At 48.1% G+C, this 24,822-nt stretch overlaps 1 protein-coding gene across 1 annotated transcript; it reads left to right on the top strand.

Moving 5' to 3' along the window:
* Positions 1 to 9,880: 9,880 nt before the first annotated feature.
* PNP (purine nucleoside phosphorylase) lies at positions 9,881 to 17,579 on the top strand (the record flags this gene model as incomplete). The annotated part of the gene is made up of 5 exons (XM_008939320.1): positions 9,881 to 10,050; positions 10,771 to 10,874; positions 12,212 to 12,387; positions 15,818 to 16,008; positions 17,362 to 17,579. Coding segments are annotated over 5 exons (859 nt in total), but the record flags the coding sequence as incomplete, so codon positions are not given.
* Between the last annotated feature and the right edge of the window lie 7,243 nt (positions 17,580 to 24,822).

Raw genomic sequence — 24,822 nt, 5'->3', positions numbered from 1 at the left:
TGCTGTGTGGTGGAGTTGAGGAGTGTCACTGGAGGGTTTGGGAGCTTTTTTAGTGATAGTAGATTATATCAGATGTATAAGAAGACACTTGAAGGAGTATGCTGAGCGCTGGAAAAAGCTTCATAGATCTTCCAGGACACTAGCACTTTTCACCCTGCTCATGAAGATCAGACCCAAAGCAATGTAGCTTTAGATCATGGGTCACCATGTTTTTAGCTATCCCTATACAGAAGGCAAGATGTTCTGAAGTTGGGGATATGGTGTTGGTCTCCTACAGACAGGTAGGTAAGAGCCTTTTTCTTAAAAGCATGGAGCAAACAGCAAAGGTGAAGGGAAGATTTACCCCCAGAGATTTCCAAAGGTACATCAGTTGCACAAATCCCATGTAGCCTCAGGCTTTTTGAGATCTCCAGAGGATCTTGTTGCATACTTATCTGTAGGTCTGGCAGTACCATGTTGGTCTTCAAGTTCATTGTAAGCAATTCTAGAGGGATAGCTTGGATTGAAACCAAAAGGCCAACGTGGGGCTTCTGAAGGGCTCAGCTGTGACTTCCATGCCGGGGTTATGTTGTGACCAGGGTAACCCAAGTTCATGCCATGAGGTGGTGGCCATCCAAATGGGACTGAGAGATTCATGCTGCTGACTTGCCTAGAACCAATTGCACACAGAAGTGAGCCCTCTCCTGCAGTGGAGAGGTGAGAGTACTAAGGAGCTATTGCTGTCCCATAGAATCATGGGTTGGTCTGGGTTGGAAAGGAACTGTAAAAGTCATCTAGTGCAACCCCCCTGCAGGGAGCAGGGACATCCCCAACTAGAGCAGGTTGCTCAGAGCCCCGGCCAACCTCACCTGGAATGGTTCCGGGGTGGGCAACCTGGGCCAGGGGCTCAGCACCCTCAGTGTCAAAATTTTCTGACCCTTTTCTCACCCTTGGTGTCAAAATGTTTGATTGCTCTGCAGGGAGAAGGACTCTCCCATCCTTTGAGCTTATCTGTGGCTGTCTCTTATTTTGTGGTGTGTGGCTCTCTGTGATGTCAACAAATTGTGGTGCACAGTGCTGGGAAGCCTGGTTGCCCTTAATGCAGTAGCTCCACAGGACCTTGGGGACTAGTTCATAAGGGCTCTTGTTTTACTTCTGTCTTGCAGGCCAAAATCAGGCAGGTTTGCATTTCACTTTCCTCACCAGATGATTTCCAGCCACAGTGAAAGAATTGCAAGACTTCAGTAAACTACGTCTAATATAAACAATTAGTAAAATAATCTACAGTTGTCTAACCCTTGCTTCTTTGAACACAAATCACTGAAATGGAAATGAAAACCTATAGACTATTCACTGTTGTGGCATTATTGCACCACAAATGAGGTTAGGAGGAAGCATCAATCCTGTTGGGACATCATAAACACACCCTGATGGACCATGGCTACAGAGGTTAGTATGGTCACCTGCTGACTTCCAGAAAGGGGGCTTGGAGAAATGGGAATATGATCCTGGAGACTGGTGAAAGGTCTGGCCTCAAGCTCCACTGTGTGAAAGTATTATCCATTACTGAGAGAAAACAAATCTATTTTCAGGAGTGATGCATATAGCTGTGCAGTACTGCTTGAGTATTTGAGGGTTGGTTTTGTCTGTGACAGGCCTGAAAGCATTTCTTCCTTATAATTTTTAGTTCTGTTTTTCAAGTTATTTGTATTTATTGTAGACCAGAGGGTTATCTGGCATTTTGCAGTCACAAGTCCACCAGGAGCTGTAGTTCCTCTTCCACTTATTCTCACTACAGTGTTCTTGCAGCCCTCCACTATGTTCTCCCCTGAGCTCTCTGATTTTTCTGCCTGCCTCAGAGCACTTTCACAGCACACAGACCATCCATTCATCCCAAGCCTGACATATTGCTGATCCCCAGTTGTGCTGTTTCTATCCTTTCAGAAAGTACAGCTCCCTTCCCTCAAATCCCCAAATGATCCTTTTCTTTATACCCCATGTCTACTGAATGCCTTGACATAAGTGCTTTCATTCCCACAAACTCCCATAGCCAGGACCCCAGTCTTATGCTTCAGCATTTGACACCTCTCCAAGAGCTGGAAGGTGGAAATATTGACTGGTTTTGGCTCTTTTCCTGATTTCTGTGGTATCATTTGCTCACAGATTTGGTCAAGTTGCTTTCTCATTCTGCCTGAGTCTTATAAAGGTGGTGAGGTTTTTGTAGAGCAGGCACATGATTAATCAACACTGCTTTTGCTTCCCTGCCAGTGAGTGTCATGCAACCCTTTACATCAACTGGTCTCCACTCTAAAAGCCTTTTCTCCCTGCCCTTACAGGAGGGTTGTTCAGGACTGCACATTTTAGTAGTTAGAAGCTATTCTCTGACGTCTGGCTTAACTGAACACGCATCTCCTCAGCTCCGTGGTGGTTGGCCTAAGCTTTTTTGTCTCTCTCCTGCCTCCATGGCAACATTTCCAGGCTGTCATCAGAGCATTGCTTAGTTCTCGTTTTGCTCAGCTAACCCTGTGACAAGCTTTCTGAGCACCTGGTTTCTGTTCCCCTGGTCACTCCTGTTCTGTGTTGCTTATGGTTGGAGGTCTTTTTCCTGAAGGTGCATGATGAGCAACACACAAACCACTTCAGGCAGATCTTCCTAGGGATTTCCGTTCAAATGATCCATAGGGGAATAACTTTTCTGGTATATAATTTGGGTTTATTTACCTTCCTGCTAACATTCCTGTGGCTGTCCAGGATAGCCAATGTACAAAGAAATGAGTGTCCCAAATAATGAGCTTTCAAATTGCTGCAAAAATCTGGATTAGAGTTCTTGAGGTATGCTTAGGAATTTTTTTCAATCAAACCTGGAACCTGCACTTTAGGTAATCAGCAAAAAAGCAAAATCTTTCCAGGGTTTATCAATTTCACTTGCCTCCAAAACACTGAGGCAGAGCCCTAGCTTATCCAGGTGCAAGGAACTAGGGGGAGATGCTGTCCAGGCAGAGATAAAGGTGAGCACTGCACCCATGAGGGCATGGTGGTGCCAGTGGGACGTTGCTGGGGGTGCTTTCCCCTGGACTAGGCTGACTGAAGTTGTTTCTGCTGTGTAGACACCCTGTTCCTCTTCTGCAGCTCAGACCTTTCCCAAAAGGGTAATGTGCAGTACACGTGAGAAGACCACAGGATAATTTGATGCTGTGCTAATGTGAGCACACCAAGAAGTGGGAGATTTACCCTAAAGCCTTAATTAAATGTGAGGTATTTTGGAAACATTTCATCAAAACAACACTTCTTTAGATAGAAACTGCTGTAGGAATGTGAAGCATTGTTATGACATTATTTCAGGTGATTGTATCTGCATCCTGTCCCTGCTGAAGGTCTAGCTACAGAAACAGGATTTGAATGACACCCAAGTCAATAAGATGGGGATTAGAGATACAATTTGCTGCAGACATACAGAAAGAGTGAGAGACAACTGTGACTCTTTCAGGCTGGAAGACTGTCAATATTCTTTCTTAAGGATTATGCAATCTATTCAGTAACTTATTTTTTTTAGATAGATCTGCCTTGGAGTACTTGTGCAGGAACTGAAGATTAACTAGTTTTATTTTCTTCCTTCCTTTCTATAGTGTTATTGTCATGAATTCCCTCAATGCTTGAATTATTTTTTCTAGTAGAGCAAATCTTTATCTAGTACTTGTTCAGGCAATGCACCATTACAGGTTAAAATTGAAGTCATTTTTGTTACTGTTAAATAACACCAAAAGATAGCTAAAATGGTCCCTTTTTAATAATCCTGTTTTCCATGTAAATCCAAACTAGGCTGGAGATTGTCTTAGATGAGAACAAATTGGGAAGAGCTCTCAGACTGTCTGATCTCTCTTGTCTGCTTTGCAAAAAAGAATCAGATTAATGAACGTAATCAGATTAAGGCTAATCGAGGGAACATTTCTGGGGGGCATCAGAACTCCACTGATACTGCCGAACCACATGGAAAATCAACATCAAGGGCCTAACATTGTTCTGTCATGTAATTTAATGGGAGTAAATAAAGGCTTTCAAAGAAGTCCTGAGTGCTGGCAAGAGGAGCATGGATTTCCAGAGGGCAAAGAGACTTGAGGGAGCTGGGAAGTGACTCCAAGATCTCGGCTTGAGGCAGATGTTGCTTGTGGTGACAGGGACTTGCAGAGCCCTTGGCACATTGGCTTGTGTGGGTGCTTTATAAAGACAGGGTTTGAGGGAGTTAAATCCACCTGAAACCACTTCTGCTATCAGCCTACTCTGTTTTGTGTAGGGGGGAAAAAAAAGGGGGGGAAGGAAGGCTGAAGGGGAAGGAGAATATACACGAAAGAGCCAGATGACAAAGATTGAAAAGGGCAACAATGAGAGAGAGGGCCAAAAAAATTACACCTGAAAAAAAGAGGGGAAAAAAAAACAAAATGAGAGAGAGCAGATAGAAGGGGAGATGTTAGAGAAGTATTAGGTCCTTAATGGTCATTTTTCATTGCCTCAGCCCACTGAGAGCAGGGTGCACCATACAAGCAAAGCCTTGCACCACTGCTTCCTGAAGTGGGGGCACACAAACCAGTGGATCTCTGTAGAAGAGTCATTTTTAGTTTTCTAGGAGGAAGTGAATAAAGAGGTGGAAGTGTGAACATGAGAAAGAAAGGGAGACAGTCAAGAACTTGAGAGGAAAGAGCATTTATTTTTTTGTGTCTTCAGTGCCTGCCAGGTCTCTCAACAAATACCTGTTATCAATAGAATTTGCTGCTATATGTGATGCCTAAATCTTGCTGGCTGCTGCTGGTTCCAGCTTGTGCTGGAATTGAGGAGGGCACTGTTGCTTTCTGCTTTCCAACATGAAGTCTCTCTCTAAAAATGCTCAAGTTTTTCTGCCTGTTTATTACCTTGTTTGACTTTCAAGCTCTCTGAGAGAGTTTCCTGGCGCAGTCAAGGGGATGTTTGATGTGAGGTCTTCAAGACCAGCAAACAAACGTGAATAGCAGTAATAAGAAATAGGAGACCTGAAACTGGTGCAATTTGATTTTCTAGGGTTTTTTTAATGTCTGGCTGTTTTGTGTGGGAATTGACAAGTTCTAACTGAGGTTTTCTCCCTTTTTAGAATATTTATAAATTCTAGCCCCATGTGTCTGGATATAGTAAGCTGTGAGTGCATATTGTATCTGTAGCCTTTTACTTGGGGCATGTGAGGTCTCTTCTCTACCCATCAATGATTTTCTTTAATTTTTTTGGCATTCAATTGTCTTAGAAACATCTGTGGCTCTGTGAAATGTGTTTCACATCAACTGTTGGGATCAGACACTACTGTTTGGACAAAACCATATGACAAGGTTGGTTTAGCTTTGTTTTATAGGAAAATAAAGCTTAAAATTAGAGGGGCAGATGGTGGAGCCCCTGTTGGTTTTTATTTATTTTTTTTTTTTTCCCCAGTATCTTCCATAATGTAACCAGCTGAACAGAGCTTTAGCATATCAGGGTGATAGTTCCTTTAGAGATGGGTGAGGAAAAAAGAAAACAAACCAGGGGGGAGTTAATGGGATATCACCCCTGGCTGCCATGGAAGGATGAGAAGAGGATGACGTGCAAGATGGAAAGTTCTCATTGGTTGTGGTGGTGTAGGTCATCTCGCAGAGACGGCTGGCTTCCAGTGAGCTCCTGCCATGCTCCCAGGGGTTTGAAATGCAGAGGAGCAGGTGACTCCAGCTGCTAGCTGGTTCCCAGTTGATGCAAGAGCGTGCAAATGTCTGCAGATCCATTGTCAGCCGCTCCTCTCTGGGCGGCTGCTAAAAAGTTGCGTGTGTGGGCGTGAACTTTCGAGGCTTAATCTGCATTATAAAGCGTGTGTGCGTGCCTGTAAGCTTTCTGCAGAGCTCGGGAGCATGTGTGTCATGGGGGGGTGAGACCGGAAGAGCACATGCCCTGAGCATGCCCCTCCTACTCGGGGATTAGAGATGCTCAGAGAGAAGCTGGGACACACCTCCCTGACTCACTGCCAGAGACAGCAGCAGCTTCTGCAGGTTCAATGGGCCTTGGCTCTCTGGTCAAACAAAGCCCTGCAGCTCCATTTCCAGCAACCATCCCCTTCTTTTGGTTAAGCAGAGAGGAGGAGGATGGCCTATGCTGAGGAAGACAGGTAAGGTGTGGTGTGAACTAGGGGATGCACAGATATCCAAGCTGGAAAGGGGTAGTGAAATTGCATCACTCTTCATTGCCTCGTTTTCCTCTTCTTCCTGCTACTGGGCACTCAATAAATACCAGACAATGGCTGCTCAGAAGTAGACATCTTGTTATTGAAGAGGAATTTGGCCATCTGCTTGTGTCAGGTGCTGGAATTATGAAATATGGTGGCAGGCAGGTGACCTTGGCAGAGGTTATGGGCTGGAAGAGGTAGACACCACGGTGTGGAGAGGTGTACAGTGCTGTGCCCCTCTGAGATATGATGTTTTATCTGTTGATTGGGCTAGCTCTGCTTTTTGCAGGGATTTGCTTTCAACCAACTTACAAGCACAAAGAGGGTGGGGTGTGTTTTTCATGCCAGAAAAAAAATCTGTCCTCGGTGACAGGCCTGTGTTTCGCCACAGAGGCGTTTCCCCTGTGGATGACAGCAATCACAATAAAGGGAACTGTGTTTTCAGCTGATCTGGTGATTTAATCCAACATGATGCTACTGAGCACTATTATTAGGTGTGCATTGTTTGGGATAGAGTAGCTACAGGGGGCTTTGTGCTACATGTATTAATTCTGGCTGTCAAAAACCTTGCACAGACCTCAGGCTCCTGCAGTTCCAGGCTAAACAATGCATTTGGTGACCCAGGGGTCAAACTCCCCCTCTGCTCCTGCTGAGCAGGTATCTCCTTCATGTTCAGAAATTATCTGTGCCTGCTGGTCCCCTTTGATCCTGAGCATCCGGAAGATTGCTGAAAACTAAATACTGCAAGCAGATTAATTTTGGCATCACTTTGCTCTCAGCACTGGGGACAGCTCTGATGTGGCCAAAGCCTTTGGGATGGAGAAGGCTCTGCCAGGCCCCTGCTGAAGCTCCTCTTGGGCAGAGGGAATTACGCAGAACTGGAGTTTGACTTCATTGGATGAGAAACATTTTAACCTCTTCTGTTTAGACGGCAAAAAATTACCTCAAACTCAGCACAGCTCTGTCAATCTCAATGTCTTCAGCAGACATTGGATGGGATTCATCCACACTCCCCAAATTTCTCAGGATATAGGAATAGTATTTGTTACTTTGCAAGGGAGTATGTATGCAGCTTTTAGGAAAAAGGGAATTAATGATCAAGAGGAAGAGCAGACCCTGCTGACCTCATTCTTTTCTCATGTTTGCCCCAGGTACGTCAAAAGCTTGGGTAAAACACTCAAATTCTCTTGGCTCCCTCTGATTTCTAAACATGGATTACAGTTATTCAACAGAAAGAGGGGGAAATAATTCACTAATTTATGTAAGGCACCTTTAAAGCTTTCCTCTGGGATCAATGGATAATACAGTCAGTGAAGTGTAGGCTTCATTAACATCGCTTCCATGCTTCTGCTTCTTCCAGGAGCCCATGGTACACTTGGAAAATGTAACAGCATGTTATGGTACATAAACTCTCATATCCAGACTTTTCCTTTGAAAAATATTTCAGCTAAATGACTCTCATATTTCAATATGTGAATACAGAAGTTATTTCTTCTATTGGATCACATGACATAGGTATTTTTTGACATCCCAGTTTAACTAGGAGCATAAATTTGATGTATCAGACATTGGAGAGGACTTGCAGCAGGAGCTGGGAAGCTAGGAGATGAAAAAGCTCACATAAGATACCTGTGCAATGATGATTTACCTTGTCAGTATAAAGAAAAAATGTAGAATCTGAGTCCTGGATTTGAAATTCTGATGCACCACTGAGAGGAGCCAGTCACACACTGACAGTCAAACCCTCTTCATCAATGGTCCAGGGCCTCCTGGAGTGTGGAGCACCACACTGAAAGCTTCTCTGTGTTCTCTAAGGCTGCAGACAGCATATCACAACATGACTAAGGCATGCACCTCCAAAAACATGATACTTGGTTTGAAAAAAATAAATATCTATGAAGCAGGTGGTGACTGCTTATCAGCATCTCCAGTCAATTTTACACCACCTTCAACCTCACAGTATCTGATTCTCTCACCCCTTAATGAGCAGATCAGCTTTTCATAGAGAGAATGTGCTGCCCCTACCTGTGTTGGTTCACTCCATGACCTGGTCTTCTACAGTCATTAATTCCACTCATTGATGGTAACAATTGAGTTGGCACCAAGAAATGCTATCAGAACCTTTGCTTGTGAAGAAAGCTTCCAGTCAACCTTGGTATTGACTTTCAGAAGATATCTGCACTGTCCTAGTGGAAACAGGATTATGGGTTTATTCTGCTATTGATTGTTTCAAAACTGATTAATGCATGTGATGAATACTGGACTGACAGGCCTAAAAATTGGAGTCCTCTCTTTTGCTGCAAGACAGACCACAAGCAGTGTAATGACAGCTTCTATCCCACCTTCCAGCAATGTGCTGTAGTCCTGGGTAAGGCTTTATCTTGCCAAGCTCTTTGAGCAGCCCCCTTCTTAAATGAGACAATCCACAAGCCCAGATTTCTGTTTTTAATTTCTCTCTTCATAGAATTATGGAGCATTATGAGTTGGAAGGGAGCTATAAAGATCATCCTTTCCACCCACCCTGCAGGGAGCAGGGACATCTACAACTAAAGCAGGTTGCTCAGAGCTCCATCCAACCTCACCTGGAATGGGTCCAGGGATGGGGCATCCATCACCTCTGGGCAGCCTGGGCTAGGGGCCCACCACCCTCAACATGAAAAATTTTCTCCTATCTAGCCTAGCTCTCCCTCTTTTGGTTTCAAATCATTCCCCCTTGTCCTGTGGCAACAGACCCTGCTCAAAAGTCTGTCCCCAGCTTTCTGACAGGCCCCTTGAAGTCCTGGCAGGTCCCCCGAAGATCTCCCCAGCTGGAGCCTTCTCCTCTGCAGCTGCCCAAGCCCAACTCTCTCCTGCTGGGCTCCCAGCAGAGGGGTTCCCCCCTCGGGTCATTGCTGGGGCTCCTCTGGCCCTGCTCCAGCAGGTCCCTGTCTCTACTGTGCTGAGGACTCCAGAGCTGCCCCAGCACTGCAGGGGGGTTTTGACATAGGCAGGTGTCATTGGACCTCTTGCCTGGGACTAACCTGTGGATGTGACTGATTGCCCACCCTATGGAAGAGGAGAAGGTGAATGAGATCTTCATCTTTGCCTTCCTGTACTGAAACCACAAGGTATTGAGAAGATGGATGTTTGAGATGTTTCCAGCCCCAGAAGGAAGCACTGGGAACTGATAGCACTCAACACTTAGGAAGATTGGGTTCTCCATCTGTGGTGATGCTTTACCCATATCCCAGTAGTCTCCTTGTTTCAGAGGACAGTGTCTACTCCATCAGCATAGCATTCCAGCCATGCTGTAGAGGTGCCCTTGAACTTCCATCCTCTGGGACATCCCTGTACACACACGTGGGCTGCAATACCTCAAACTGTGCTTTTGCATTCCCTCAGTAACTCCAGAGAGACCAGAGCCCATCAAAAGCAGGAGTGGTTATGCCTTGCAACACTTGTGTGATGTAGCTATCATTAGCCATTCTTCCACTATAGGATGAAACCAGCAAAGAGGATTCAAATGATTTGCCTCTAGCCAGGGTTAAAATGTATGAGATTAAAAGTGAAACATCTTCAGTAATAGCAGTGAAGCTCCTATTATTTTCATTTTAATGACATTTCTTTTTCTTTGCACCTTTCCAGGACTCCTATCCTTTGAAGTTTGTGCTCTGGATGGGTTGGTGGCCACACTGACCTCTTCTCTTTTCACAGACATAGCTATGAGGTGTATAAGGAAACAGCAGATTGGTTACGTGCCCGAATTGTCCAGCACCCCAAGACTGCCATCATCTGTGGGTCGGGACTGGGAGGTCTGGCTGATGCGTTGGATAACAAGATAGTCTTTCCTTATGAGGACATCCCTCACTTCCCACGGAGCACAGGTTAGTGGGGCCCAGGGCATCAGCATCCCACCCACCAGCAGCCTGTGACAGCCTTACGGGGAGGCAACTCGGAGCAGCGGCCGCCGCTTGGTGTTGGTATGCACACCAGTCCCACAGAGGGGGAATGTCTGTTCCCTGTTAAAAAAAAAAAACAAAAACAAACACCCATATATTTGTGTGATTATATTTTTTGATATAAAAGAGAGGCTGAGGGACCTAGAGGTGTTGAGACTGGAGCAAAGGAGGCTCAAGGGAGACTTTCTCTCCACAGCTCCATGAAAGGAGGCCGTAGAGAGGCAGATGTTGGTCTCTTCTCCCAAGAAACAAGTGACAAGACAAGAGAAGATGGCCTCAGGTTGTACCAGGGGAGGTTTAGGTTGGAGCTGAGAAACAATTTCTTCCCTGCAAGGGTTGTCCAGGTCTGTCCCAGGCTGCCCAGGGTAGTGAGTGGTAGAGTCCCCATCCCTGGAGGGGTTTCCAAGCTGTGGAATGTGGTGCTGAGGGACATGGGTCAGTGGGGACCTGGCAGTGCTGGGTGAATGGTTGGACTCAATCTTAAAGGTCTTTCCCAACCTTAATGGTTCTGCAATTCTTTGACTTTCAGCTGCCAGTTTCACAGCACTTGACCCTGCTGTAATGTGTAATTAGCTGACAAACCCCTCTAAAGTCAAAGACCTCGAGACCTGTGACTGAAGTAAGTGACACTCTGTTAACTTCCAGTTGCAGGACATGCTGGCAGGCTGGTGTTTGGGGAGCTGAAGGGGCAGCCCTGTGTGTGCATGCAGGGACGCTTCCACTATTACGAAGGCTACTCTGTCAGCACGGTGAGTTCTCCTTAAAACCAGTCACCTCCCAGGGCACATGTTGTAGAAGGTGCAGAAGTGGCTGCTTGCTTTGATGCCTGGCTGCAGGAGGTCAGCTCTTGCAACAAACTTCTATGGCTCTTGCAACGAATCTTGCTTAAATCCTTAGATTTCATCCCAAAAATTAGGCGTTCTAACTGGGTGGTGGCCAGCTTCTGCCAGGGGGGAGGCTGGTGCTGTGCTGCCAGCCCTGCTGTACTGCAGGGGAAAATAGCCTTGTACAAGGCAGATTGATTTATATGCTTTATCTCAGGCATTTTAATTGTGATTTAAATCAGCAACCAGGAAACACTGAGTGATAAGAATAATCTATTTTAATCTTCTTTTGCATTTGTATAGCTTACAGCTTTTTTTTTTTCCCCCTTAGAAATAAAACTCCCTGGTTAGTGAAACTTGGTATTTCCTCCCAGTTAACAGAGAAATACATTAATATTTATGTTTATATTACCTAACATGCATGTATGTGCATTTCTGTCAGAAAACACCAGTAATATTTATTTACTGACTGATTATGTGGTTTTTTTATTTGGATAGCTTTGAGGTTTTAACTGTGGCTGAGGTCAGTTTGTGTTTAGATATAAACTGTAATACTTGGGACCATTCAACATTTTAGAGGGAAAAAAACTATTTTAAATGCACTTGATATGAAACTAGGTTTATCAAAACATGGTTATCTATTACAATTAACTAATTTCTTAAAAAAGTGATGTCCACAGTTAGGAAATATACTACTCACGGTTTTTTAGCCTTTGTAGAGGTAGCAGATGCCATCCCAAATCCTCCTTGACTCTTCAAAATCAAAATTCTTAAATTTTTTTTTCCAGTTTTCAGTTGTTTCTTAACTTTGGATAAGCAGGTCACTGAAGTGAACTAGCGTGAATAAAATTAAATAATCTCTATGCTTCTGTAAATTGCATCGTTGCTGTAAAAAGCTGGTTTCTCAATTACACACCCTAAGTAGTTAGTTCAGTCAGCACAGAGGTTTGATCTCTGTGAGACCTTGGCAGCAAGGAAAAATTATCTGCATATTCTTCTTGTACCACGTTTATTTGACCTTAGTAAAACTGTAGGAAATATGGGCTTGAATTTTAACAGTATTCAATTCAAGATTGTTATAATGTTTAAACCCATTAAAATTCCTCCTATTTAAATTAGAGGGATCTTCAAAACTGAAGAAAACATGGTTTTGTCTTCTTGGAGCCTCTCATAGACCTTTCTCTGCATCATGTCTACAAATTGTGATACAAATGTAGTAGTAGCTGTCTACAAATTGTGATGCTTGCCTTTGGTTCTTGCAGGTCACCTTTCCCATCAGGGTCTTCTTTCTTCTGGGGGTGGAGGTCTTGATTGTCACAAATGCTGCTGGGGGACTGAATTCCCACTTCCAAGTGGGGGACATCATGTTCATTAGAGATCACATCAGCTTGTTTGGCTTGGGAGGGCAGAATCCCCTGCGGGGACCAAACGATGAGAGGTAAGAAGGCATCAGCTCCAGTTACTGTTACCAGTTCATCCTTTCTTCCCCCAGTTACAGGACTTGCAACTGTGTCTGCTGGCAAATATTTACTGAGAGATGGAGTTTGGTTCCAGGTACCCCTGAGGGAAAAGTTCAAGTAATAGCTGTGTGTGCTGTGCCACCTGCCCTGCCTTCCTCAAGCACCCTTTCCTGGCTGTTGCTTAAACTTAAAGGCCTGTAAAGAGTTGTTACACAAAGCTCCAAAAGGTTTTGTTTTATACAAGTTGGTTTCTGATCCTTCTGACGTGGCCAGCCCAGACCGTCTGCTAGAGAGACCCGCTGCTGTCTCTTCTTGTCAGTCCCTTTCTCTGCCAGTTCCACTTAATTGAGCAATCTGGTGAACTGCAGCATCTCCAGCCTGCTTTTCTCAACAGCTGTTTCTGGTGTGATGGAGCAGCTACAACAGAGGCCTTGCAGTAAGTTGATAGCAGAGCAAAGATAAAACCTCTACATGTCCTGATAACCACCCTTTTATCAAAGAATCACAGACTAGTTTGGGTCGGAAGGAACACTTAAAGGCCATCCAGTCCAACCCTCCCTGCAGGGGGAGCAGAGACCTCTGCAGCTAGAGCAGGTTGCTCAGAGCTCCATCCAACCTCACCTGGAATGGTTCCAGGGATGGGGCATCCACCACCTCTCTGGGCAACCTAGGCCAGGGGCTCACCACCCTCAGCATCTAAAATCTATTCCTTCTCTTTACCCTAAATCTCTTTTAGTTTCAAACCATCCCCTCCTTGTCCTTTTGCAACAGGCCCTGCTGAAAGTCTGTCCCCAGCTTTCTGACAGGACCCTTGAAGTCCTGGCAGGCCCCCAGAAGGTCTCCCCAGCTGGAGCCTTCTCCTCTTCAGGCTGCTCCAGCCCAACTCTCTCCTGCTGGGCTCCCAGCAGAGGGGTTCCCCCCTCGGGTCATTGCTGGGGCTCCTCTGGCCCCGCTCCAGCAGGTCCCTGTCTCTGCTGTGCTGAGGGCTCCAGAGCTGACCCAGCACTGCAGGGGGGTCTCCCCAGAGCAGCTCCTGGCCAGCTCCTCACCCCCAGCACTCCCAGGGCTGCTCTCAATAAATACAGGTCATTAAAGTGGGGTGCCTTTGTTAACATTATGTATTCACTGAAGGAATCAGTCTGCTGAGAGGTGGTTGTCTTGGCAGCCTCTTGGGAGACCTCTAATCCTACCAGAGTAGTTGAGCTGGGAAATCATGTTTTGTATACTGGCTGTGTAGCAGGACAGTGCACAGAGGGGTTTGTAGTGTATCTTTCTCCGTGGACTGCTGTTACTACCAAGTGTAGAGCTGATTTGAGCAGGAGGTTGGACTAGATAGTTAAATTGAATGTTGGGTTGATAGCAACATCTTGAAAAAAGGACACTCTTGCAGGCTAGGCACCTGGACTGTCCCAGGATCTTTCTAAAAAGCAACTTCTGGCTGAGAGTAAGGTGGTCTGCCTGGCTTGCATGCTGGTGCAACACCAGACCTGCCTCCTGCTTTGGAAGAAATCTGGAAGGTGCTAGCAACGGCCTCGGGAGGAATAAACACTCTTCTGTGATTCACATGGCAAGACGACAGCACCCATCTGAAGTGGAACCTCTTTACACCTCCATCAATATTGGTGTGTGTTGGAGGAAAGAATGATCAAAAGCATGGAGGCCACGTGGAAGGGTGTTTAAAGCTCTCAGGACTTGCATAACTGCTCAGGAACGGGAGGAGAAATGCCAACCAAGTAATAACTTTATCTGGACACCATTCAAAGGTAGCATAACTGTCTTTGCCTCCTGAGAGCAGCTTCCTGGTGAAGACTGCAGTGCTCCAGGAGGTGGCTTTTGTACTGCTGACCAAAGCATCAAAATGGGCAAAAGGTCTTTATGAATCAGCTTTCAAAGTATTGCAGGGCTTTAGCTGAGCAAACTCCTCCTGAAATCCAGTCCTGCTCAGATACCAGGAAGGATTTATCAAAGCACAACAGAGTAAAAGTAGAAGCGATGAAGTGATGTGGAAAGGGGACGTACTGCAAGAATCTGAGGGCTGAATTTAATAAGTTGGAGATTGGCTTCTGCAGTGCTGGCCATCCTTCAGGAAAGAGAAGCAATTTTCAGGGTGGTGAATACTTATTACCTGAGACCAGATGGGCAAGTTTGCTTTTATTTATAGGCTATTTAGTGTTCATAAACATAAAATGAGCCACCTACTGCTCTAAACATGCAGCTGGAAGAACATGTAAACAAGCAGGAGCTTTAATAGCCTAGATGAAGGACCCGGTCCACTCCTACTGAGCTGAGTTGGTGAACATACGGCTGGGAGTTTGTTTTCCACATGTCCTAAGCAACAGTACACCAGTCTTGGCCATCTACTTCTGCTCTCCTTGAGCCAACAGTAAGATTCATTCAAGAGCAGGACTGAGCAGTTCTCTTAAGACTCAAAGCAAGCAAGAGACTGGGCCTTGAAGCACAGGATGAAGACTATCAGATATCTAATACCATCTGACACTTTGCTGAGTTTCCAATACCTGTTCTTCGGGGCTGGCAGGTGCAATATAAGACCTACAGGATGTGTGCAGACTCTGGAGGCAGGTGAGGGGCAGACAGAACCTCCTGGGGCATCTCAAATTGGCAACTGAATTGCGCTTCTGTCCTAGAAGAGTGTCCAAGCTTGTGCTTGGGGTGATCTTGCTGTGCAAGGAACCAAATGTAGAAGTCAATGCTCTTTCCTGGGATGTGTTTTCTGACCAGCAGGCAGTTTATCTACCTTCTCAAGAAAGTTGTACCTTCAGGCTCTTCAAACTGGTTACATGGAAACGGTAAAGGGGAAAGACTCAAAGCTGACATGTATTCTAGTACATCCAACTCTATTTCTGTTCCAAGCATGTGAGGCAGTGCAGTGACAGGACAGCCCTTGCTGTGGTGATGCAGGGCATCCATGGCCGTGAGCCTGGTTTCAGAGCTGCCTGCTGCAGTGAGCCTTAGATGCAGTGACGGATGCTCCATCAGGGCCTGCTCACACCCCCTCACTGGGATGGCCTTTGGGTCTCGGTGTCACAGGGAGCCTGTGAGCTGTCTGATGGATGATGTTTAGAAGTCACCATGGGCAGTTGTTGGAGAGAGAGGGAGAGAACTGGTCATCGGGGCTCCCTGGGGACAGGAGTCCTTGGAAAGACTATTCCAGGAGGGTTTGTGGTAGGAAAGCAGTGCCTGACCTTCCAGCAGCCATGACCCGTGCACGCTTAGGAATGTCACGATGACAACATTATCTTATGATGAGGCCAGGATGAGACACATTGCATCCATGGCAGGTCTGTCTTTAAGATCTCCATTTTCTCCTGAGGATGAGCCTCCCTAAACTTTGGAGGCAAGGTAGCAGGAGTAATATCAGCTCCCACTGTGCCTTTTACTGCCTTTCAGGTTTGGAGTGAGGTTTCCCTGCATGTCAGATGCTTATGAACAAGACCTGCTCGGCCTGGCGATGGAGAGTGCCCAGGAGCTGGGCTTCCTGAGCTTCATCAGAGAAGGAGTCTACTGCCTGCTGGCTGGGCCCTCCTATGAGACTGTTGCTGAGTGCCGCGCGCTGCAGGCGCTGGGAGCGGACGCCGTGGGTAAGCTGGGCTGGGCTGGGCTGGTAGGGGTGGTTGGGCACGTGGGTTGAGCAGTTCGTTTGGGCTGACTGTCTTCAGTCTTTGACTCTCGGACTAAGCCTCCTGGGCCTGGAGAAGTGAGCTCTGTGTTCTGCCATGTCTTAGTGCAGCTCCTGGGGTGGATCTGCAGAAAGTCTCCGTGCTCATGGCTGGCCACGATCCCAGCATGACATTGTGGTTACTTCCCAAACACTCCCAAAACTGCCCACACTCAGATGGCTCTGCTGCAGCAGGACTGAGTGGGGCCCAGCCTGAAATCAAATCCTTTTCTATTATTTTAAAAAATTCTGACACTAAGGATTTTCACTGCACCTCTTCCGTACAAAGCAGAGCTCTGGAAGAGTCTTGATTGTTTAGGGATGGTCATTATGGAAACTTTCCTAACTGCATACAAGGCAGGTAAGCATCATAGAATCATAGACTGGTTTGGGTGGAAGGGACCTTTCAAGGTCATCCAGACCAACCCCACTGCTGGGAGCAGGGATATCCCCAGCTAGAGCAGGTTGCTCAGAGCCCCGGCCAACCTCACCTGGAATGGTTCCAGGGATGGGGCATCTACCACCTCTCTGGGCAACCTGGGCCGGGGGCTCACCACCCTCAATGTCAAACATTTCTTCCTCCTCTCTAGCCTAAATCCCCCTCTCTTAATTTCAAACCATCTCTGCCTTGTCCTGTCCCAACAGGCCCTGCTCAAAAGTCTGTCCCCAGCTTTCTGACAGGCCCCTTGAAGTACTGAAAAGATTCAAGAAGGTCTCCCTGGAGCCTTCTTCTCTGCAGGCTGCCCAAGCTAAACTCCCTCCTGCTGGCCTCTGAGCAGAGGGGTTCCAGCCCTCACATCATCTCTGTGGCCTCCTGTGGACCTGCTCCAGCATGTTCATGATCTGTATCAACCTGGAAGAATTATACCTGACTCCTGGAAGTCTGTCCATTCATATCTGCAGATTCACCGTGTGTGAGGAAAGGAGCTCAGCTTCCCACAAAGCCATTTTTCTTTGCAGTAGCATTTTTTAGCTGAGAAAGAGAAGAGCTAAATGACACAGCAAATCAGGACTTCTCTCAGCACAGCTGCAAGGAGTCTGACATGTCTCGGGAAGAGAGATGTAGCGTGCAGGAATCACATGTGGGAGGTTTATTGTGCCAAGCAGGGTTGTAACTGTGGTGCTACAGCCTTTAACTGTTCTGTAGCTCAGAAGTAAGAGAGCTTGGGGGGGATGAGACAAGGGCATGAAGGTAGGATTGTGGTTTGTAGCCTTGGAGAGAACTTGTTTTGGTGTAAGTCCTGACTGATCCCGGTCCTTTCCTCTCCTCCTGTAGGCATGAGCACTGTCCCAGAAGTAATTGTAGCCAGGCACTGTGGCCTCCGAGTCCTTGGGATCTCCCTCATCACCAACAAAGTGGTGATGAGCTATGACAGCCAGGAGAAGGCCAACCACGAGGAAGTGCTGCGCATCTCGGTGGTCCGGGCTGAAGCCCTGCAGAAACTGGTCACGCACCTCCTTGGCAAGCTGGGGGAAAGCACAAACTCTCCATGACCTCCAGATGAATTTATCATTCGTACCGTAACGTGTGAAGCCCAGCAGGTGCTGGGGGAGAGCTGCTGGTGAGGCCATCCCATTCTGCTCTCCTGAATAGATCTTTTGACCTTTGTCTCTTTGCTTTAGGTGGTCAGGTGCAGAAGTTTGCTTTGAATTTTGCCACAATGATCCCCTTGTTAGTAGCCAGTGACTAGTGGCTTCTGGCACTTACAGAGGGTCTGACCTCTGGCAGATCCCCAAACCCATATGTCAGCAGTGAGCCCCTCATGAGCTTTCCATGGAGCTCCCCCTCATTCCATTGCAGAGCATTTGGTGTTCCTTACCCACAGTGATGCCTCCCTCAGTGCAGATCCCTCCTGCCCCGAGTCACTGCTCCCCCCTTGCACTGAGCCCCTTCACCAGGAGCCAGTCACATGGCTTGGTGCCTTGTAGGGGTGCTTCAGTAGGGCCTGATCTGAAGCTACAAAAAGACTCTGGAGTTTTGGGCGAGAACCTGGATACATAAAATGGGCCAGGCTAAAGATGAGCTCTGTCTGGAACAAGCAGTGCTGCAGAACAGGTGAACTGCTGCAGTTGATGTCACAGCTTAGAAAACCCCATGCAGGGGGTTGTGTTCCCTTGCCATCCTAGAAGGTCTCCCCAGAAAGCCCTCTCTTGGCTCTCTTCTTGGCTCTTTGTGACTAGCTGCAGAGCTCAGTAGCTGTTGGCTACAGTGCAGGATGCCCCCAGTACCCCCTCACACCTTTCTGCTCTTGAATTTGCATTTCCAGCCTTTAATTGCCATTGCCCTGTTTAACAAGGGATGGAAGTGCAGCTCAACTATGAGGCATGAATTATCCATGCATGGTGTAGAAGTGATCATGCTGGAAACAGGATCCAGGTCCAGCTCTGCCTGGTTTTGTTCCTTCTGTTTCTGGATGTCTCAGATCAGCAGCTCCAGCCACTTGCACAGGACACCAGTTACCTTTTGGTGTCCCAAGACAGATCAGTTTGACCCAATGTTACACCCCAGCTTTGCTCTGCTGCAGTCCTTGCAGCTGATGTTGGAGCACCAAGGCTTTGTGGGGTTTAATGATGTGAAATGGAAGTGGAAATGATTTTGGAAAAGGTATGATACGATTCTGACTTTCCTGGTCCTCTTACATGAAGAACTTGAGCCTAGAAGTGAGAAAAGTACACACGGGAGAGGTCACCATGCTCTTTTACCAGCATGGTGATGGTCTATCGAGGAAGGGTGACTGTTGACTAGAACAGTGCATTATTTATTGTTCCCCAAAGGTCAAGCTGAGCCATGGATGCAGCTGGCTGTGAAACAGTGACTGTAATTATTAGGTAACCTTTTCCCCTTCATTTATCTTGGAGTTCTCTATAAAGCACATCACTGTCACAGCTAAATGTTTTCAGTTGACACACTGGTCTGAACTGAAGACACCCAGCTGGTCCTGGAGTCTGCCTTCCTAAATTTAGCTGATCGGTTGTTTACCACTGATGCTCCCCCTCCATCGCAGCCCTCAGCCTTCCATGACACTTCTTCAGCTCTGGCCACAAAAGGACCTTGTGGCCTGGTGACTTTTTTTTTTTCCAGATGAGTATTTGCTTGAAGCCCTTCATGCTGTGATTGCTGGTGTCAACTGCTGTGTTAATGGTGCAGATGTTGTTAGCAGGAGGAACAGGGTTGTGCTGTGCCTGTTTTCCATGAAATGGTCCCACTTCAGGTGTAGGAAAAGGCTTGGGATGGCCACCCTGTCCCCTTCTCCTGGGCAGGGTTACCTGTGGTCAGTCCTGACAAATATCAGCCCAGCCTGGTCTTGAGGACTTATGGAGAAGGAGGATTCATCAGCTGTGTTCTGCTGGTTGAGTCCCTTCTTCAGCAGCCCCAGGCATTTGGAGGAGCCCTCTGAGACAGCAGGTCTGTCCATTCAGTGAGTCTGACTGTCCAGACAGTCTCAGGGACCAGCTCTGCTGGTAACATGCAAAGGGACAGACTCCAGGTCCTCCTTCCACAAGGCTTTTCAGCCTTTTCAGGTCTAGCAGGAGCAAAGTGCTCATCAACAGTGGCAGCAAAAGCGGTGAAATGTGAAAAGTGGCGGATGTGCAGAGCAAGAAGGAACCACTCCTATCTGCTCCCTTTTCAGCTGTGTCCCAGTGTGGGCTTGTTACAGGGCAGAGAGAGAGCAGATAATTTCCCCTGCCTAGAAAATGGTGCTTCACATTCATCTAATTAATACTTGGTAAATAGAAAGTCTCTCAAGTGTGAGTGGAAGGCAGCTGTGCAGCTAGAGAGCAGCCAGAGTCGCTAAGGCTGGGATTTCAGCAGGCTCCAGTAATTAATCACAGTCAGGCTTGACTACAATGTGCAGGGAAATAGCCCCAAAACCTGCTCTTGAGCTGGTACTTCTCCAGCCAGACTCAAGATGATGAGGAGGAGCTTGGGGGAAGCACCTGCTGGGGCTGCTCCTCGCTCCAGTGGTACTGGAGGTCAAGCGTGAAACCCCCAGCATGTGCTTGAATCTAAATACACCTTAAACACAACTTAACATTTAATCAGAAAATCACTGTGCAAGTAAATCTTTGGCAAATTATGTCCTTTTTTTAAAGCAATATTTTCTAAATAACAGTTGAGCTCTTAAACAGTTGGGGGCTCTTCTTTCTACTGTCCAAGTTTGATGTGAATGGCTGAAACTCTGCAGGAACATCCTGGGTTTTGTTCCTGTAAATCATACAATCACAGAAGGGTTGGGGTTTGAAGGGACCTTAAAGATCATCCAGTTCCAACACCCTGCTATGGGCAGGGACACCTCCCACTAGAGCAGGGTGCTCAGAGCCCCATCCAATGTGGTCTTGAACACTTCCAGTGATGGAACATCTGCAACCTGGATGACAAGAGGGAAGATGACCTGGGCACTTGGGAAGGGATCTTGCTCATACTTTGGGGGAGAGAGGGGGAATGCAATTGACAGGTGGGTTTGTCTGGGTTTGGAGATAATTTAAATCCTTCTTGTTGTGATTCTTTTACTGCTGATGAGTTTCAAAAGGCTGAAATATGATGGTGCAAAGCAGGGGAATATGTGTGGGGGAAAAAACGGGGCAGAAATAAAACCTGCTGTGATTCTGAAAATGGTAGTTTTTGTTTGCTGTGCCAATACCATGGGTTAGAAAAGGAGTTGCTCAGGTGTACTCCTGCACCCAGCCTCCTGGGCTGGAGGACAACCCTGGGGACCGGAGTACCAGTGCTCAAAGCTCAGGATGATCAGAACCAACGTTTGGCCAGCATTTTGCACAATTTATTTCTCACTGATCCCACCGGGCTGAAGAACTCCTTGAGGAAAAAAAAAAAAATATCAAGAACCAAAAGACCTCAATGAACTTTTGAGCAGCTGGAAGGTATGAGGGGCTGTGGTGGTGCCAAGCAGCAAGTTATAGAATAATGGAATTGTGTAGGTTGGGCAAGATCTTTAAGATAATCGAGTCCAACTGAATCATCTGTGATGGAGGCAGGAGGTGGTTTCCTTGCTGCTGTGCCTTTTATTTAGTGCTTTTTGGTGCTTTCTGGCAACATCCCTGGCTGAAATGAGAAGACTGTAAGACAACTTCAGCTTTCTTCCATTCCTGTGCTCTGTGCCACTTACCTGCTTCAGCAGTTCAGAAGTTATGAAAGTTACTCGGCTGTTATGGTCACAGGAATTAGCTGGAAGATGCATGAAAAGCTAAAAAAACTTTGTAAGTGGAGAATGAACCTCAAATTGTGTGACTGCTCTTGGCTTTTTCAGTGCTATGGTTGGCAGTGAGCTCTGTGGCTACCTGGCTAGTGAATGCCACCAGCACAGGCCACACCTGGGGCAGGGACACCCATGGGAGCCCGGTGTTAGTGTGGGCAGAGCTGGAACAGCTCCTCTGTTACTCTCTCCCAGATGTGGTTTCCTGAGCCAGCCTGACCTGTCCTTTGTGCCAGCCCTTTCCTTTGCCTTGCTGATCAACCCAGAGAGAACTTTTCAGATCGTGTGAGTCCTGCTGCTTCCAGTCCCCTGGAGAAGATGGAGATCTTCTATTGATGTCCTCATCTATGATCCTTATATGACTACAATGGCAAGAAGAGACGTCTCCGACACAACACTTGGTTGGACCATATAATGAGTTTTTAAGTAGAGAGCTCTACTATTATCTGAGAAACAGCCATGCAACCTCCTCCCAAAAATCTGATGGTGGGATCCATCCTGTTTCCTTTCGAAGGTGAGGTTCCCAGACTTTCTTTTACTTGAGATCTGCTGTTTGCACTCTTTTCTACATGAAAGTGAACAAAAAAAGCTTTTTAAAAACTATGTTCAGCTGCTGAACATATGTTTTGCCTTCAAATTATCAAAATTGCATTAGCTGTTTTTCTGGAAACCTGCAGTTGGATTAAGAGGTTTCTGCAATTATGGTGGGTTGGGTTTTTTGGTGTGGTTTTCAGTTTGGTTTAGGGGTGTTTTTTTTTTCTTCATCCCCCAAAACCTTTAGGTCTTCACTGCAAGAATTTCATAAGCTGGGAAGAATTCAAACTCTTCCCTGCCAGGCTGAGTGTGCAGAGCAGGGGGAGCGAGGCCATGAGGGTCATGGCAGTGGGCTGATCTCAGCTCATTACTGAATTAAAGCCTGGCTCTGTAAGCAGTGTGATGCTCTCCAATTTCCCAAATCTGATGCTGCTTTCAGGGAGGAGCTGGTTTAAGAGCAAGAACATTGCAGAAGGAAATCTCCTCCTGCCGCTGGCTCTGACTGGACACTTATGCTGGGAGATGGCTTTAAACAGAAGAACCACTACCACTTGCTTTCCTTGCCTGGGGCATCACATCCCCTTCTAAAACTTTCTCAATCTTGGTCAAGCCCTTCTTGCCCTGCTGGCTGCTTACCAGGGGCAGCTGGAGAAAGCGTTGCCCTGGGGATGGCAGGGAGCAAGTTCAGGGCACTGCCAGAGCCCTAATTTTGCTCTCAGGTGCTGACCTGGGGCAACCTTGAGTCCTGATCAGCAGAGATGTGGGGGTCCTGGAACAGGGGGAATGGGCTAGCTCCATCCTTGCTGTGGGCTGGGGCTCTGCTCATTGTGGAGTGGGTGATGGAGCAGTGCTGGGGACCTAATGTTCTCCTGTACAACTTCTCCTCCCAATCCCAGGCACACGTGGGGACACATCCCTAAATCCTTTTTGCCCACAGAGGCAACGAGTGGCTGCCTCAGCCCCCAGAAAAACTTGGCTTTGGAGGGAGGAGAATGGAAAAGCAACAGGCTCTGCTGGGGAGAAGTGTTCACCAATAATGGGAAAAAGAAGATTTTTTTTTTTTTTTTGGTGACTTCTTTCCATACCAGGCCCCAGGAAACAGGAACTGGATACCCAGGACACCCTTCAGCATCTCCATGAGTGCTCAAAGGCTGCGCTGAGCAGCAGAGAGGAGGAGAGAGCTGTCCTGCTGCTCAGCATCCTCACTCCCCATGGCGTTAAGGCAGGGCTTGGGGTCAGCTCCCGGTCCTCAAGCCTGCTCCCAAAATCTGCAGGCTCTGTGATTTGGCGGGAGCACCTTGTACTTCCTTTTCTCCCAGCTAAGAGCTCAAACCGAGGCACCAGCACCTGGCAGGATGGGCAGTGCCCCGACAGCGCCCTGCTGCCGCTTGCGTCCCTGCTCCGCGCACGTCAACTTTCCTGCTGCCTTCTCATCTTTAATTGAGCACTTCTGTCGGCCGCCACGTCTTCCTAGAGCTGATATTTATTTTTTTTTTATTTCCCCTCCCCATAGCCATGGCAACGCTTCCCCTGGGCAGGCTCCACTGGAGCCAGTGGCAAACCCCACGTGTGGCTGTTTGTTTGGGCCTGGAAATTTCCCTCCTCTTGTGGAAACTTGGGAAAAGAAAATCCCACCATGAGCTGTCAGGTGACACAGGGGAACAGGGTGAGACGTGTCACTGTTTGGGCTGGACATCAGTCCCGACCCCCTCCAGGAAGGGTGGCGGAGGGCTGATCCTAGAGTCCTCAGCTTTTTTCTCCAAAGGACAGGAGCAGTGTCAGGGTTTTGGGGCCTCACATGAGTCGTGGGTGATGTTCCCCCTGGGACCTGCAACTCCTGAACCGTGGAGCTGCTGTCAGGAGCCCAGTGAGGCAGGGGGACAGCGACAAGGTGCATCGATGTGGTGACACGGATGCGGCGACAGGGATGAGGGCTGCATGACAGGAGCAGGGCTGGGTGGCACAGGAGGGGATGCAGGGACTTTGGGAAGGGATGCAGTGGCAGTCAGGAGGAGGTGGCAGGCCAGGGCAGGGTGACAAGGCAGGACTAGGCGTCAGGACAGGGGTAGGTGACATTAGGCAGGAGGCATAGGGCAGGGGTAGATGACATTGGACAGGGTTAAGTGGCACAGGGCAGAGATAGATGCCGTCAGGCAGGGCAGGTGACAGAGAGCAGGCGTAGGGACAAGTGGCAGGGCACAGGCTCTCCCCCACCGGTCGTGGTGTCCCAGTCTCCCGGTGCCCACCCTCGTGGCGGTGCTAGTGTCCGTGTGTCCCAGCGTTGTCACTCCCGCGGTGCCAGAGTCCCTCTGTCCCGGTCCCGTCCCCTTCCCTCCCGCGGTGCCAGCGTCCCCCTGTCCCTGTCATGTGTCGTCGTGTGTGTGTCCCCCACCTCGCGCTGCCCGTGTTCCCCTATCCTCCCGTTGTCCCGCCGTGATGCTGTCCCTGTCCCTTCCCCAGTGCCAGTATCTGGGTGTCCCGGTTTCCGTGTCCCGTCCTCCCGCAGTGTCAGTGTCCCGGTGTACTGGTATCCCGGCCCCCCCCGCCTTCCCGGTATCCCTGTCCCTCTGTCCCCTCGTAGTGCCAGTATCCCGGCATCCCAGTGTCCCGGTATCCTGGTGTCCCTGTCCCCGCGGTGTCGGTATCCCGGTGTCCTGGCATCCCCGTCCTTCTGCCTTCCCCGGTCCCCGCTGCTCCCGTGCCCGATGCCGGTGTCCCTGTCCCCGCACGGTGCCGGTGTCCCAGTATCCCAGTGTCCCTGTCCCTCTGCGGTGTCGGTATCCCGGTCCCCCTGTCACCCCCCTGGGTCCTCGGTGCCGGTGTCCAGGTATCCCTGTATCCCGGTCCCTGTGTCCGCCCGGTCCCGGTGTCCCGGTCCCCCTGTATCCTGGTCTCCCTCTATCCCGGTCCCCATGTCCGTGCCCCCGCAGTGCCGATGTCCCGGTCTCCCTGTAACCCGGTGTCCCTGTATCCCGGTTCCCGTGTCTGTG

The sequence above is a fragment of the Merops nubicus genome, unplaced genomic scaffold (assembly GCF_000691845.1).
Source record: "Merops nubicus isolate BGI_N331 unplaced genomic scaffold, ASM69184v1 scaffold29834, whole genome shotgun sequence".
Taxonomy (NCBI): Eukaryota; Metazoa; Chordata; class Aves; order Coraciiformes; family Meropidae; genus Merops; species Merops nubicus.
Note: the sequence above shows the minus strand (reverse complement) of the source record. Positions and strands in the feature narration are given on the sequence as shown.